General features: G+C 51.1%; 2 protein-coding genes across 3 annotated transcripts in view; one reads left to right on the top strand and one right to left on the bottom strand.

The window, feature by feature from the left end:
• LOC311620566 (single-stranded DNA cytosine deaminase-like) overlaps positions 1 to 11,512 on the bottom strand; it is a 74,901-nt gene that overhangs the window by 41,408 nt on the left and 21,981 nt on the right. The gene's annotated exons all lie outside the window — the stretch shown is intronic.
• APOBEC3C (apolipoprotein B mRNA editing enzyme catalytic subunit 3C) lies at positions 1,906 to 9,514 on the top strand. Its single transcript, XM_084880043.1, has 5 exons — positions 1,906 to 2,058; positions 3,263 to 3,401; positions 8,015 to 8,270; positions 8,488 to 8,602; positions 9,257 to 9,514. Exons 1-5 carry the CDS (start codon positions 2,009 to 2,011, stop codon positions 9,261 to 9,263), a joined length of 567 nt encoding a protein of 188 aa, XP_084736169.1. The 5' UTR covers positions 1,906 to 2,008; the 3' UTR covers positions 9,264 to 9,514.

Below are 11,512 nucleotides of genomic sequence, written 5' to 3'. Positions count from 1 at the left end.
GTCTGTTTACAAATAACCCTTCAATCCTCCAGCCCTGTCTGCTCACACCAGGTGCAGCCAGGTGTTGGGAAGACGTGGTGACCAGCAGCATTGGGGGCCTCAGCAATGGTCAAGGCTGAGACCCCGGACAGGGCTGGGCCCTGCTCCTGAGCCCTCCTCCTGCCTTCCCTGATGGGACTCCCTCCCTGTCCTCTGCCAGCTCCTCCTCTGCCCCGGGTGTTCCTCCTGTCTCCTGACCCTGTGCCTCCTGGCCTCTCCCCAGGACTCCCAGCATGCCCTATGGGCTGCTGCCCTCATTCCTGTCTCCTCCCGTCCCTTCTGCAGCTGTACCAGGGAGAATGCCAGTCCCAGAACTGATGTCACGATGCCCAAGTGAGCAGGACCTACTGAGAGGGCTTCCATTCCCTTTGCTTTAAGGTAACCCCTGCCTTTTGGTGCAGACTCACCGTGTCCCGGGACCTGGGCAAAGTCCCTTTTATCCGCAATTCTCAGAGCAGGGAGTGATGACCGAACACCAGAGTGCCCTGAGGCCAAGTTCTTTTTCCCTTTCCCAAGGTTGCCTGTGGACAAGGTGAAACCCGGATCCACACCCTCTCTCTCTGCCCCTTTCCTCCCTCCATTCTTCCCTCTCTCCACGCTGCTTCACTTCTCTCCATCTGCCCAGATGGTATATCTTCCTTTTTGATCCCCTTCCTTCCTCCCCGTGCTCCCTTTCTTCTTCTTTGCCCTCATGGCTGCCTCTTTCCTTCCCTTCCTGGTTCCCCTTTAAGTTGACTTCAACTCGCTGAGAACATAAAAGAATGTCCATAGAAGTGGAGATATATATACCATGTTCATGGAAGGAGAGTCTCAGTGCCTCAGGCATGTCTATGCCTGCTAAGATTGAGCTACACATTGATAATAGAGTAGCTTATGAATCAGGAAGAAGTTTGTCCATTGCTCATCTGGTTTGGCCAATGGTTGAGCATGGACCCACAAACCAGGCGGTTCATGCAGGGGCACACTCCTGAGTTGGGGCTCTTTTCCCAGTAGGGGCATGCAGGAGGCAGCCAACCAATGCTTCTCTTATCATTGATGTTTCTTTCCCTCTCTCCCCCTTACTTCCTCTTTGTAAAATTAATTTGAAAAACATCTTTTAAGGAAATTTTGTCCATAAATTCATGGAGAACTGTACAAGGCCAATACAACCTCAAAGGTGAAGCTAAGGTGGATCGGCATAGCAGATATTGGACCTACCTGAAGCCCTGGCAGTGCAGTATGGTAGTCGCCAAGGCATGGACATGTGAGGCAAAGGAGCACATGAGAGAGTCAGAGACAAGTATACACACACACACACACACACACACACACACACACACACTAGGGTTGTGGCATTGCACATCAGTAGGACTAAATGACATGGAAAGAAAGGAAACTCATTAAATGTCCCTGCAATGGCTATCCAATACAAAATAAAAATGTCATGTCTATGTCATGTCATGTACATATATGACAAAACGAACACATTTGAAATCATTAAAAATTAAGGCATCTATACATGGAAAGACTTCAGGAATCCAGAACCTAGCCACTCATTGAAAGAAAGCATTTGCAAAGTAACTGCCATGGGTCCCTATCCAGCTTGCCTGAAAGCTCTGCTAAAGCAGGAGGGACAGGGGCTGCCAGCGGGGTCCTCCCCATGCTGTGAGGGCGCAGGGGCCTAAGCAGAGACCAAGCCCAGGAGGAGGAACTCAAGGCACATCTGCCCCTCAGGTGCAGGCCCATCCCCTCTCTCCACCATCCCTTTCCCTTTCCCTCTGCAGGCAGCCTGGTCCTGCTGCCCAGAGGCCCTGTCTCCAGCAGAGGTCAGCGCTGTGCAGAGGGCGGCCCCAGAGGAGGAGGGGAGGAGGCCCACACCCAGGGCCCGCCCACCCTGCTGCCAAAGCAGGAAGCAGCTGGGGCCTCAGCTGAGAAGGCGGGAAGGTTCTTTATCCAGGGACTTTCCTGACACCTGGGCCTGAGAGCAGAAATGCCGCAGCAACACTGGAACCAAGACTCCGCTCCGGTGCCCTGGCACAGGTACTGCCCGCACCCTGCCCTTCCTGCAGCCCTTTCTACCTGGGCGCCCTGAGGGGTCTCTGTCCTCAGCCTTGTCCCCCCTGGTCCAGCCTGGCCTCTCCCCCTCTCTGGGAACCTTCTCTGCCGGTCCCACTCCAGCGGGGCCGTGCCCTCTCCTGGGGCTGCCTCCACAGGTGCTTCTGAATGGCCCTCCCGGCCCTCCCCCAGGCCTGCTGTCCCCTTGGTCCTCCTCTCACTCTGCACTTGTGGGGCTGGCTGTCCCCTCCTTTCCCTCTCCCCCTGCCTGTGGGGCCCCTGGTCTGTGGCCTTTCCCGGGCCCTCTTGGCCATCAGAACTACCTGAAGGATGCGGGGAGCACTGGGGCGTGGGGTTTGGAGCACGGGGATCCACTCTCTGTGCTACTGCCCCGTTATCCACACGGAGGGAGAGGAGCTCGCTGAGCAGGAGGGAGTCCTGTCTCCCCAGGTGCCGGCTCCGGGAGAGGAGAGCCAGGTCAGACTGCCCCAGAGACACGCCCGCCGGGCGCTGGCAGTCACCCCCATGGGGGAATGCCGTTGACAACGAGGGAGGAAGAGCCTCTCACCCAGGAGGGCCAGGCTGCCAGCTGGCCTCATGCCAGGGCTGGGCATGGCTTTGCCTGGGCAGGGACCAGCTCTGTCACTTAGCAGCCCTGAGCCTTGTGCCCCGTGTCCTCCTCTGTGAAATGGGGTGAGGCCCCTGGATTCAGGGAGGAGCAGAGGAGCTCAGATTCCAGGAGCTCTTAGAGCAGGAGCCAGAACCTGGGAGTCTGGTGTTAGCCTGACATTAAAAAATACTCATAAACGTGCAGAGGTGAAGGTCAGGCATGAGCTCCACCTCAACATGAAAACCCAGTGTTTGGGGGTGGAGGCCGTTCTATTCCTCATTTCTGAATTGAAATGATGGCGGGGGGAAAGGGGGGGGGGTATGTGCTGTTTTAAGCAGCAGAGTCGGCCCTAAGGGAGAGGACAGGAGCCCCGGCTTCTACCCCCATCCCCCTGCCCACTGTCCCTGCCCTCTTCTCTCCCAGCTTCCTGCCTGAGGCGGCAGGAAATGCTGGAGGGAAGGGTTATTGGGAGGCAGGTGCCCAGGCTCTCCATGGTGTTCAGGAGTCACCAGATGGAGAAACTGGAGGGAGCACTGAATTTTCGGTTTTCTCTCTTGCCCCCTGCAATCGAATGAGAAGACTGTATCCCAAGATCTTTGACTTCAACTTCCAAAACATAAGTTCCATTGGGCGGAAGTCTACCTTCCTCTGCTTCGAGGTGGAAAGATGGAAGAATGGCTCATTTCTTAACTCCCTAAAGGGTGTCTTTCGAAACCAGGTATGTGCCCCACGATGCTGCCGTCGGAGGCAGGAGCTCAGCCAGGGAAGGAGGTGGGAGATGAAATTTGTAAAATGCCAGAGGCTTCTTCCCACACTCTGTCCTGCCCCTGCCTGACCCTCCCGATCGCCATAGACCAGCAGTTGCCAACCGGTGGTCCATGGAGCATGGGGGTTGTGAGGTCTGAGAGGTGGGTGGCTGCCGCCATAGACCATGGCATTTGACTTACCCACGAGGCCTCCTCCAGCGAGCCTGCTGGCCTTCAGGGCTCCCTCGTCCAGCGGCCTTGAGCCGTCTGGAGGAAAGAGCACCTAAGCTTGGGTAAAAGTGCTGCCAGGCTTATTGTATAGAAAAGTGTACATTCGATTGGACTCACATGCATAAATGCTTTTTCCATATTCAAAAGCAAACTTTTATAAAGGCCTGTTTCACCTCCCTGTCCTGTTTCTCAGTGATTGCTCTATTGTTATTGGAACTCCGCCAGTAAGCCATGTTAGCAAAATGGGTCTCAGATTGAGATCATACATCCAACAAAGGGAGCACTCTTCTTACCCCATTCTCCTTGGGAGCTCAAGCTGTGGGCTGCCTCAGCGGTAACGCTCACATCCTGACGTCTCTCTGATAGGCCATATAGCTGCCTCTGTTATGTGCTGTGGCTTATCATAGGAAATTTCCCACAGGCTAAGCTTGATACTCAAGATGTTGGTTGTAGGAGAATTGCAAAAATGAATGTGTTTGCCATAACATTAAATAACTGGATTAGAACCATAAAAATGTGAATTATAGCAATCTCTCATATAAAAGCCCAGCAACTGAACTGAATGGCCAAATCGCCTGGTCGACCAGTCACTATGATGCACAATGACCACCAGGGGGCAAACACCTAACACAGTAGATGCCCCCTGGTGGTCAGTGCGCTCCCACAGTGGGAGCACAGCTTGGCTGACCAGGATGAGCATTGCTCCCACAGTGGGCAGATCCCTGCAGGCCACGCCCCCCAACGGTGCATGAATACATGCACCAGGCCTCTAGGCTATATATATATAAAAGCCGAGCGACCAGAACACTGAAGAACTAGTTGCTTTGATGCACACTGCGGCCCTGATCAGCCCCCACTACCCTAAATGAGGGTGTGGGTGGCCAACCTCCATTGGCCCCTCCCTCCAGCTGGTCCCGCCCCAATCAGCCCCAATGGTGGCAGGCCAGCCGGATACCACCCGTGCATGAGTTCATGCACCAGGCCTCTACTTATAAATCAAGATACACACACACACACACACACACACACACACACTAAGGAACATAGCTTGTCTGCCAAACCTGGCATATAAAGGGTTGGAAAATACTCTGAACCCTTTGAAAGCACAAAATGACCAACCAATGCTAAGTTGACTTGCCAGACCTAATTCAGCAGAGTTTTGATGGAAAAACATGAGCTTGAAAGCTCATTAAAATGTACTTAAATACACATCACAGGGGTTTCACCATTGCTTTCCTACAGCAATGGCATTTCCCCAATACCTGAAAAGTGACTCTCTTCCCAGGGAAATGTGGTTGTCACTTATCATGTGTTTTCTTCTTTGTCTTTTACTGCGCTTTCAGACACTTAAAATGCTTGCGCACTTCCTTTTCAGGAAAGTTATGAAATTACACATAAACAATTTAATTTTCAATGCTCCTTTAGAGGTGTCTGTGTGTCCGTCATCCCCTTTTTTTGGGAGCCAGCTCTGAGAGTTGCTCAGCAATGCTCTCCAATGTTCATTGTCTTCGCACCTAGAAGGTCTGGTATTCTTCCATCTTCCAGGGCTCCGTGGACTAAGAAACGAATTGAGTGCAACTGAAAATTACATGTTTCTCGGCAACAGTAGAGTTAGCAAACAGATTCTTTATCCACCGTCGGTCTAGTGGAGCAGGGGTTGGAAATGTAGTGGGACCAGCCTCACGTTGTTTGGGGTCGGTTTTCCTTGCTGTGAGTTTTAGAACGGGGTGGGGGCCTACGTGTCCTTATGAAGCTGTGGTCCAGGACACGCGCCCGTGAGGGAGCCGGGCCTGCTGCGCCCTCCGTGGGGCAGCCCCGGGGAGCATCCCTGTTCGGTAGAGAAGCCCTCACGTGAGACAAAAGCACCATAGAGTACGGTGTACAGCTGCGTTGCTGATTTTCTTTTGAAATAGAAAATATTTTAAGTTGTTTGAGTTTTGGTTTTTTTGTATTGTCAAACGTGGTAACATCTTAATGCCAATAAAAAATCTTGTTGTGGTCGTAAGATTTAGCTTATGAATCATCCAAATCGGAGTGAAAGGTAACCAGGTCATTATTAATGACTTAGTCTGCTAAGACTATATGTACTTATCTACCAGTGCTTTTTAAATCAATCCAAGTTATATGTCTGTTCTGCAGAAATAAAATGCTGCTTAGAGAGTCTCTTTAAATATTTTGGTGCTCAAATGTATTTTCTGTTGACCTATGGGATGTTCTGTACAAAGCTATGTGGTCATACTCTGACTAGATACTTGTGTTTTTAAAAATCCAGGCTTAGCCAAGTATACTTGACCATGTTAAAAATGGTATCTTTGCTATTAAAATGTTGATTGAAAGAAGAGAAAAGAAAGGAAAGAGGGTCTAGGACAGTCAGGGCCCGCTGTGCACCAGAGCCTTATGGGGCCTCGGAAGTGCTCTGCCGGCTGTGTCCCCTCCCCCCACCCCCCCAGCTACTTTCTGCCTTCTCCAGGCCCAGGATGTGGATCCCCAGGGTAGCACCCACACCCACATCCTGTGTGCCCAGCCCGCTCTGAGCAAGCAGTAATGTCTCCTGTGAAATGCCCACCACACAGCCCTCCCTTCTCCACCCGGACTGCAGACTCTTCAGAGCGCTTATGGGATGGAGGGGTGTCCCTGTGGCAGTACTTCCCCGTGGGAGGGTAATCGGGTCACTTAGGCCGTTTAATGTTCTCTAGTACCCGGTGTGCAAACTTTCAGAGAAATCGATCAATTTAATGTTGATAACGTACTTAGTAATATATCGAAGATAGTGTTTCAACATATCTATAATAATAAAAGGGTAACATGCTAATTAGACTAGAAGTCCTTCCGGGCGTAGCTGGGGCCCAGGTCCCAGGTGCCTGCCAGCAGCCGGAGGAGGAGGGAAGCCCGGGTCCTGGTGCCTGAGGAAGCCCGTGGCAGCAGCCAGGGAAAGGAAGGCCTATTCTTGCAGGATTTTCATGCATCAGACCTCCAGCAGCTCATATAATAGTTCACGAGATAGCTTGCATTCTTCGTTCGTACTACGTCACGGAAATGAGGTGTGTGTTCCGTGTTTGAAACACATCCATGCAGGCGAGCACACCAAGAGCGCAGGAGAGCCTGTGCCAGTGGCTCCCTGTGGGCAGCCCGGCCCCGGGCCCTCCCGGCAGGCAGCACCCGGGAACAAGCCTGAACCCAGCGGCCTGGCCTGGAGCAGACACCCCCAAAGCTTGTGGAATGAGAGAATGGGAGGGCGGGTGTCGGAGTTCATGGATGAGGGTGGGAAGGGATGAGTCAGTAAAACACTGGGGAGGGGAGGGTTTCCAAAGGGATGAATTGCTCTGTGGGGATGCTCAGTGGCTGAGCATCCACCCCTGCACCAAGAGGTCACCGTTAGATTCCATTCAGGGCACAATCCCAGGTTGCAAATTTGATCTCCAGTGAGGGGCATGCAGGAGGCAGCTGTTCAATGCTTCTCTCTCATCAACGTTTCTATCTCCCCTTTTCCATTCTTCTCTCTAAAAATCAATACAAATAACCCTCACTTGCCGAAACCGGTTTGGCTCAGTGGATGGAGCATCGGTCTGCGGACTGAAAGGTCCCAGGTACAATTCCAGTCAAGGGCATGTACCTTGGTTGTGGGCACATCCCTAGAAGTGGGTGTGCAAGAGGCAACTGATCGATGATTCTCTCTCATCAATGTTTCTAACTCTAACTCTCTATTCCTCTCTCTTCCTCTCTGTAAAAAAAATATATATATAAATAATATATATATAAATAATTTCTTTAAAAAGAAAGTAGCCCTCACTGGTTTGCTCAGTGGATAGAGGCCTGCGGACTGAAGGGTTCTGGGTTTGATTTCAGTCAAGGGCACGTGCCCAGGTTGTGGACTTGATCCCCAGTGTGGGGCATGCAGGAGATAACCAATAATGATTCTCTCTCATCTCTACCTCTCCTTTTCTTTCTGAAATCAATAAAAAAATATTTAAAAAATAAAAATCGTTAAAAACGTATTATTAAAAAATAAAATTGGGATAATCAACAACATGACCCTGAGACTATTGCTTCCTGTCCCCTGGTGCCCAGCCACCAGTCATGACACATGCCTGTTCTGTCACATGCCTGCTCTATCAAATGTATGTTCTGTCACATGTATGTTCTGTCACATACCTGCTCTGTCACATGCCTGCTCTGTCACACGTCTCTTCTGTCACATGCCTGCTCTGTCACATGCCTGCTCTGTCACATGTCTCCTCTGTCACATGCCTGCTCTGTCACATGTCTCCTCTGTCACATGCCTGTTCTGTCACATGTCTCCTTTTTCACATGCCTGCTCTGTAATGAGGGTCCTCTCTCTCTCCATCTCTCCCAGCTGTTTCATGACCATGCAGAACTCTGCTTCCTGGATTGGTTCTGTGGTTCTCCTCATGTGCAATACCGTGTCACCTGGTTCATATCCTGGAGCCCCTGCTTGGAGTGTGCAGAGCAGGTGGCTCAGTTCCTGAAGAGGAACGTGAACGTGCACCTGAGCCTCTCCGCCGCCCGCCTCTACTATGAGAACGAAGATGACCAGGGGCTTCGAGATCTGGTGGATGCAGGGGCCCAGGTGGCCATGATGGCCCCAGAGGGTGAGAGCCGAGGGATCTGGGCAGGAATGGGGGTGTAGGGGCGGGGCAGGTAGAAGTCCCCAGGGAGAGTGAGTGGCAGGGGAACTTGGGAAACTGAGGCAGGAGTGATGACACCTGGCAAGGAGGAAACTGGGCCCTGAGTGGGGTTGCCCAAGGGAGGCTCGGGAGAGAAAGGCTCCTAGGCTGACCTACCTGCTTTCTCCCCTCTTTACTGCAGATTTTGAATACTGCTGGGATAACTTTGTGTACCACGGGGGAAGGCCTTTTAAGTACTGGAAGAATGTGCGTCGAAATTATTATAGTCTGCAGCAGAAGCTTGATGAAATCCTCTGGTATGGGTTTCCAGAGGGTTCTGAGCCTCTCTGCTCCTTCAGGTGCCTCCCCCCCAAGTCTTCCTCCCTCCACCCCTCAGCGCCTCTCTCTCCCCCAACAAAGGTGCTCCCCCTTCCTTGGACCTCCCATCTCTCCACATTAATCATATGTTACTAAACCAAACACAACAGCTCATGGATGTGTATGAGTGTGGCCATCAGATGACTGAGGAGAAGGGAATGACTGCATTCGGTTGCTAAGGCTTCCTTAGTAACAAACTGTAGCCCAGCCCCTGTGGTGTTAATGCCCCGAGTCTTTCAAACAGCTATTAATATATATATATATATATATATATATATATATATATATATATATATATGTATATAATTGATTTTAGAGAGGAAGGGAAAGATGGAAACATCAATGATGAAAGAGAACTATTGATCAGCTGCCTCCTGCACACCCCACACTAGGGATTGAGCCTGAAGGGGGAATCAAACCGTGACCTCCTGGTTCAGAGTCCACTGCTCAACCACTGAGCCACACGGGGTGGGCTGAGCAGCTATGCTTACTGAAGCTTTTGTTCACGTGGCAAAACTCTTCCTGCTCAACTCCCTTTGTTCTCAGGAAGGTCCTCACAAGTTGCTAACGTGTCTGTCTTTTTGTCTCCTCAGGGACTGAGGAGAATCCATGGCTTTATTTTTGGGACGGAAAGATGTCTCCAAGCGGCTGGCTCCCAGAGCTGAAATGGAGAAGCCCTATCTAACACTGAAGAAGCACGGATTTCTCTCCAGCTTCTCTGAAGCTCCCCTCCCCCAGGCCCCTCGCTGCATAAAAACCCTTGGCTTTAGCTTTTTGGGGAGGACACATTTGAGAGATCTCGCTGTCCTCTCCTTTGCCAAACCCAATAAACCTTCCTCTGTCTTTAAGCACCGGTGTCTCTGTATTTTGGCTATGACCTCATCGGACACACAAACCTGGATTTTGGGAGGTGATTCAGTAGCAACTCCACAGGGGAGGGTCTTAGCAACAGACACTTTGACCCTCACAGTTCCGGAGGCTGGAAGGCCAAGATGGAGGTGTCGGCAGGTTGCTTGCCCCTGGGGCCTCTCTCCCTGGCTTGCAGATGGCTGCCTCCTTGTTCTGTCCTCCCATGGTCTTTCCTTTGAGCATGACCCTTGGTGAGTCCCTTAGGTCCCTCTAAGTGTCCCAACTTCTCTTCTTGTAAGAACTTCAGTCAGATTGGGTCATGGCCCACCCTAATTGTCTCATTTAAACTGAATCACCTCTGTAAAGGCCTTGACTCAAAGATAGCCACCTTCTGAGGACTTCAGCATGTCAATTTGGGGTGAGGAGACACAATTCAGCCCATACAATGACCAAGGACCTTTCTGAGTGAATGGTGCAGGAAAAGCAGGAGCCTTGTCCTGTGTGTCTGTCTCCCAGGTTATGTCCAACCTGACCCTGACTCACCTGCTTCCATTCCAGACTGCTTCCCCAGGAGCCCCTCTCACCCTGTCCTCATCGCACCCCACCCTCGCTCTGCTCCTCCCTTATCCATTCCCAAATCGCGGCCAGAGGGGTAGCTCTGGAGGAGCTGCCAGCTAAGGATGGTGTTAGAGCGGCATGAGCAGAGCAGAGATGACGGTCCGGGTATGGAAACACCAGGGAAGAAAGCCCTGCGTGCCTAGTGTGCATATGAGGACAAGAAAAAGGCCTCTTGGCCCTTGCTGTGGCCTTCCACAATTAATGAGAAGCACCTGGTAACTAAACCCCAAGATTGTGAGCTCCTCTCATTCAAACAGCCCCTCTGTTCAAACTACAAGTCAAGATATGCTACTTTCAAAGCTACATTCTTGCATGCCCCTCCTCCCTGCTGTTTTTACAACTCCAGGATAATCTGCACCAGGAAGTCACTAGTTAGTAGAAAGTTCCCTTCCCCTGTCCTCTTCAAACAAGCGTCATTTTAGCTTTTCCTAACTTTGACTCTAAGCATGTTTCACAGGTTTGGGAAAAATACTAATAAGATAGCTGCCAGACTGTCCCAACCCCAAATCCACTCCCAATCCCCTGCTTCCTTGTCACCTACAACAGCAGCCATTGCCTTTTTAAAGAGCAGGCAAATGCTTATTACCTGCCCTTGTTTTGATTAGCAATGCTACGTTCCTTTCCCTTCAGGAAAAGTTAAATAAACTCTCTTTCTCTCAGTATCTATCTCCTTCACCCAATTGTGAATTCTTTCACAGCCAGCATTATCACCAGTCAAAACCCTAATACCTAGCAAGGGGAAAACGGGGAAAACAAGAACTTGTCCTCAGAGTAACCTATCCTCCCCTAGCATATGAGCACCAGTTTGTGGTAACTTGTTAAGGCTAGGGTCTGGCCAGTGTGACTTGGTGGTTGAGCATCAACCTATGAACCAGAAGGTCAGGGTTCAGTTCCCGGTAGGGGCACATGCCTAGGCTGTGGGCTCAATTCCCAGTGTGGGGTGTGCAGGAGGCAGCTGATCAATGATTCTCTCTCACCATTGATATTTCCATCTCTCTCTCCCTTCCTCTCTGAAATCAATCTATACATATAAAAGCCTAATATGCTAAGTGTCCAACTGTTCCACCCTTTGACCAATTGCTATGACATGAACTAACTATGGGGGAGATGCTCTGACCAGTAGGCAGTTTGCAGCTGGGGTCTGGCCAATAGGGACTGGTCAAGAAGGCCGGACACTAGCTGGAGACCTAGCGTGGTCCCTTCCTGGCCAGGTGCCTTCCAGATTGCTAGAGGGTCTGGGCGACTGAGGGACCCTGGGCACGAATCCATGCACCAGACCTCTAGTAAAAATATAGTTTAAAAGAAGAAAGGCTGGGTCTCATGAGTGGCTTTGAAGTCAGGGCAGCTGGTTCTGGTCCTCCCCACTCTGCCCCTCCTAGCTG

Source organism: Pipistrellus hanaki, assembly GCF_964339955.1.
Source record: "Pipistrellus hanaki genome assembly, chromosome: 3".
Lineage (NCBI taxonomy): Eukaryota > Metazoa > Chordata > Mammalia > Chiroptera > Vespertilionidae > Pipistrellus > Pipistrellus hanaki.
Note: the sequence above shows the minus strand (reverse complement) of the source record. Positions and strands in the feature narration are given on the sequence as shown.

Coding starts and splice junctions, on each gene's coding strand:
- APOBEC3C (XM_084880043.1), top strand. CDS start 2,009: ATGCCGCAGCAACACTGGAACCAAGACTCCGCTCCGGTGCCCTGGCAC. Junction 2,059..3,262: donor GCTCCGGTGCCCTGGCACAG/GTACTGCCCGCA, acceptor TCGAATGAGAAG/ACTGTATCCCAAGATCTTTG. Junction 8,271..8,487: donor GGCCATGATGGCCCCAGAGG/GTGAGAGCCGAG, acceptor TCTTTACTGCAG/ATTTTGAATACTGCTGGGAT.